This window comes from Belonocnema kinseyi, chromosome 7 (assembly GCF_010883055.1).
Source record: "Belonocnema kinseyi isolate 2016_QV_RU_SX_M_011 chromosome 7, B_treatae_v1, whole genome shotgun sequence".
Classification (NCBI taxonomy): Eukaryota; Metazoa; Arthropoda; class Insecta; order Hymenoptera; family Cynipidae; genus Belonocnema; species Belonocnema kinseyi.
Window position 1 is genome coordinate 1,108,475 of NC_046663.1, and position 4,053 is coordinate 1,112,527.

Below are 4,053 nucleotides of genomic sequence, written 5' to 3' on the forward strand. Positions count from 1 at the left end.
ATAGAAATCTTATTTTTCATACTTTTATTAATTATTCTCTTATTAAATCTAAAATATTTGAATTTTCGCGCGGTAAAAGACTGTCGGCTTGTTACACTGCTCACATTGCGACGCCATCTGTGTGTAAAAATTCCAATGAATGTGAATTACAAAATACGTCGTAGTTGTTGATCAGTTTCATGGAGAATAAACGTATTAATGCAAATGGTTGATTTCTAAATAAGTAACATGTGCTTTAAAGGACAAAAGAAATGTTCCTATAAAAATAATATAGGATTAAAATAGACTGAATTTGAATCGAATTTGAATAGACAGAATTCGGAAATTACACTTTTATTTAACGAGAAAATTTGTGTATTCGTTTATTGTCTTCCATATCCTTACGCGTCTTTTATTGTTAGTACTTCAATAAAGAAATTAAATAAAACGGTTTTTTTAAAAATAATATTATTGAATTTTTATTTATATTATATAGCTACTTCGAATGTTTTCCTGAAACCACCCTCTATCTTACCCTTATCTATTATTACAGAGAATGACGTATTTGCCAATATCTTTCCAAAATATTTGAAAACATATAATGTGTCATTTCTTATCAATAATAAGCATAGTAATCATATTTGTATTCTTCATGATGGTCTGAAACTGCAAACTGCCAACAAAGTTTCAGAAGATTAGGGATATCCTTCGAAACATTATGCTCAAGAAATGTTTTTCATATACTTTTTTATGTAACAAATACATACGTAATTGCTGTCTACTCAATCTGCAAAGTGTGAACAATTAAAAGGAACAATATTGTTGCAAAAAATGATTTGCGCATACATTTTTAAGCAAAACCAAATCCCACCGTACAGGTTGAGGAACACTTTTAAACTTGAAAGTTTTTCCACAAGTTATTTAATGTGATGAATATTGAAGAATATTATATCAAATAAACGCAAAAACAATAAGCAATTCAAATTTTGTCTTGAAATTCAAAAAAATATCGTTACCATTCGTTACTGGAGAATTTTCTCTACTTTACCAGAAATTTCTACCGTTACCGGTAATTTCAGCTAATGACCGAACACTACCCCACGCTACATTGGTCATTAGGTATTTTCACTTCACCATCAGCTAACTTCATTTTGTTAAAAACAAAGAGGAACAATGGATCAAATGCATGGAACAAAACTTTATTTCTGTAATATCTTTGTAATTAATAATCATTATTATAATTTTATTATTTCATTAAATAGTAATTAAAATATAAAAACTATTTTTCAAACACACTTACACAGAAAAAATTAGCTTTTACGAAGATATTAGGAAAATAGAGCAAAAATGAACTGAATCTCATGCATTTGGTCTCTTGTTTTCACCTCAGCAATCTATGACTTGAAGTTAGCTGTTGATTGAAGTGAAAATACCTGAATGCTTCCCTATTTTTATCACAAATAAAAGTTAAAAATAATTTCAAATAAGCGCGCGATTTTAGCAGCCAATGAGGCTGGCCAAGGTACGCATGCGCACTGTGGTCAGATACGAGAATTGGGAGCACTGCAATTTTATAACTTTGGGAAGGTCGGTCACCGTGAGATTAAGGGGTTAAATGCGTTGAACAATGAAATCTTAAAAGTGGGGTTATGAATGCGCATGTTGCAAGATGATAATAAAAAGTCTAAAAAGTGAAAATAAATAACTAATGGGGAGAGAAACTGTTTGATGAAAATGGTGATTAAAGTTTGTAAGAAGGAATTAATTGAGAAGAGATTTCGTGACAATTTTAATTCGTATTTTGATCGATGAAAGTTGTAAGTGCACTTGAGTGCAATGTTGTTTATTTTACTTCGAAGAGGGATTGTACAATTTCGAGTCTATCATGTTTATAATAAACCAAAATTTATATACAGAGAAATATTGTTTAATAGACGAAGGTTTCACAGTTCCATAATTGATGATATATCGACAGTGTCTTTGGTAGAAATTAAACGAGTTTTGAAAGCCGGCAGTGTTTCGTTTTTGGAAGGACACACTTGTTTACTTGCTGATTATTGTCCTTTGTGTCAAAAGAAGTCCAGGATCTATATTAACAAAACAACAGGTATTCCACATTATTTTTTATTTTTATCCAATTTTTCCATCTTTCTTTTTTGAATCGCGAATAACAATTTTATTTTTATTGTGTGAATGCATATTACATAAATATACTAAACTTTGAATTTAAATTCTGTACATCGAACCATATCAATTATCATATTCATTTCCGCAATTTTATTAATCGAAAAAATATTTTAGGAAAACCTGCAAAATTTTCCTATTATTTTTTCGCGATTATTGAAAAATGGGTAGAAACTAATAATTAAATTATTTATTTTGTTGCCTTCATATGAAAGTACATAAAAATCTTAAAATTTATAATTAATCATTATCTTAAGAAGCACTGCTTACGGCAATATCCTAGAATAATTTTTTTGTACAAAAATAATGTGTACTAGGGTGTCAGGAAATTTTTTTCGAAAACTTGCTTGAATTTCAAAAAATTCAATTGCCTAAATTTCTTAAAATTTTAAAATTAATTAAATTTCTTAACTCAAAATTTAACTATTCTATTTTTGGTTAAAAACTCATATTTCTAATGGAAATTTCAAATATTTGGTGGGAAATTCATATATTTTGTTTAAAAAATTCGCCTTTCTGGTAGAAAATTAATTTTTTGGATAAAAAATCATTTTGGTAGAATTTTAATCTCCTGTTAAATTTTTTTTTTAAGATTCATTATTGTAATTTGAATTTTATTTCTTTGCTTAAAACACAACTACTTTGCTGCACATTTGTTTGTTTTAAATTGTAAATCTAATTTTCATTTTTCGCTGAAAATTGTTATTTTTAATTAAAAATTCAACTATTTTGTTGAAAATTCATGTGTTTTGTTGGAAATTATTTTTTCTGGTTTAATTCAACTTTTTTAAACAAAAAAATCTTTGCTTGGTTAAAATATCAACTATTACATTTTTTTTAATTTATCTTTTTAGTTAAAAAAATGTATTTTCGGGTTAATTGGATTTTTTAAAATTTAAATTTAACTATTCGATTTTTAGCTGAGAAGAGATATTTTTTAAAATAAAGCTTCAACTATTTAAATAAAAATTTACGTATTGCAAATTTATATTTTCGGTTTGAAACTTCCACTTTTAAAAAAAAATCACTCTTCTACATTGAAAAATATTGGTTTTCAGTTAAAATTAAAAAAAATTCAACTATTTGGTAAAGAATTGATGTAATTTTTTTAAAATTCGTTTTTTCTCGTAGGAAAGTTTTTTTTATTATTAAAAATGCAATCGTTTTGTTGAAATATAATCTGTTTTCATTAAGCATTCAACTATTTTGTTAAAAATTCGTATTTTTTTGGTCAAATTACAATGTGTTTTATTTAAAATTAAAATATTTTTTTGTTGTTGAAACATTAAGTATTATTTTTTGTATACAATATTCATATTTTTGATTAAAATTCAACTAATTTCTTAAAACATCTATTTTTGGGGTAAAAATTAATTTTTTGAACTAAAAGCGTAAATTTTTGATAGAAAATAAATTTTTAAATTAAAATTTGACATTTTTTAATTGAAAATTCAATTGTTTTGTAGAGAAAATTAATCTTTTTGTTGTGGAAACTTAAAAAGTTGGTAGAAAATTCAACCGTGCGGCAGAAAGTTTGACTATTTTGTAAAAGACTCGTTTTTAAAATTTAAAATTAATTTTTTTAAATGAAAATTTAACTGTTTCATTTTTAGTTAAAAATTGATATGCGATATGCCACCTGGTGACAAAAATTCGAACTAGAAATAATAGGTATGATTTTAATTTGCGCATATAAGGGTTTTAACCATTTTTTTTGTGGAGTTTGAAGTATTTATTGGATAATAAAAATAAGTCTTTATCGAAAAAAAGTGTTTTATATGGAATTTACATCTTATAAAGTGGAAAAATACATTTTTTTACATATATATTATTCTAACAAAAATTTGACATTTTTTAATTGAAAATTTAATTGTTTTGTAGAGAAATTTA

General features: G+C 25.5%; 1 protein-coding gene across 1 annotated transcript in view; it reads left to right on the forward strand.

The window, feature by feature from the left end:
- Positions 1 to 1,582: 1,582 nt before the first annotated feature.
- LOC117176175 (twinkle protein, mitochondrial) overlaps positions 1,583 to 4,053 on the forward strand; it is a 26,118-nt gene continuing 23,647 nt past the window's right edge. The window contains 1 exon segment of the mRNA XM_033366272.1: positions 1,583 to 2,086. Coding sequence (XP_033222163.1) covers positions 1,816 to 2,086 — 271 coding nt within the window. The 5' untranslated portion in view covers positions 1,583 to 1,815.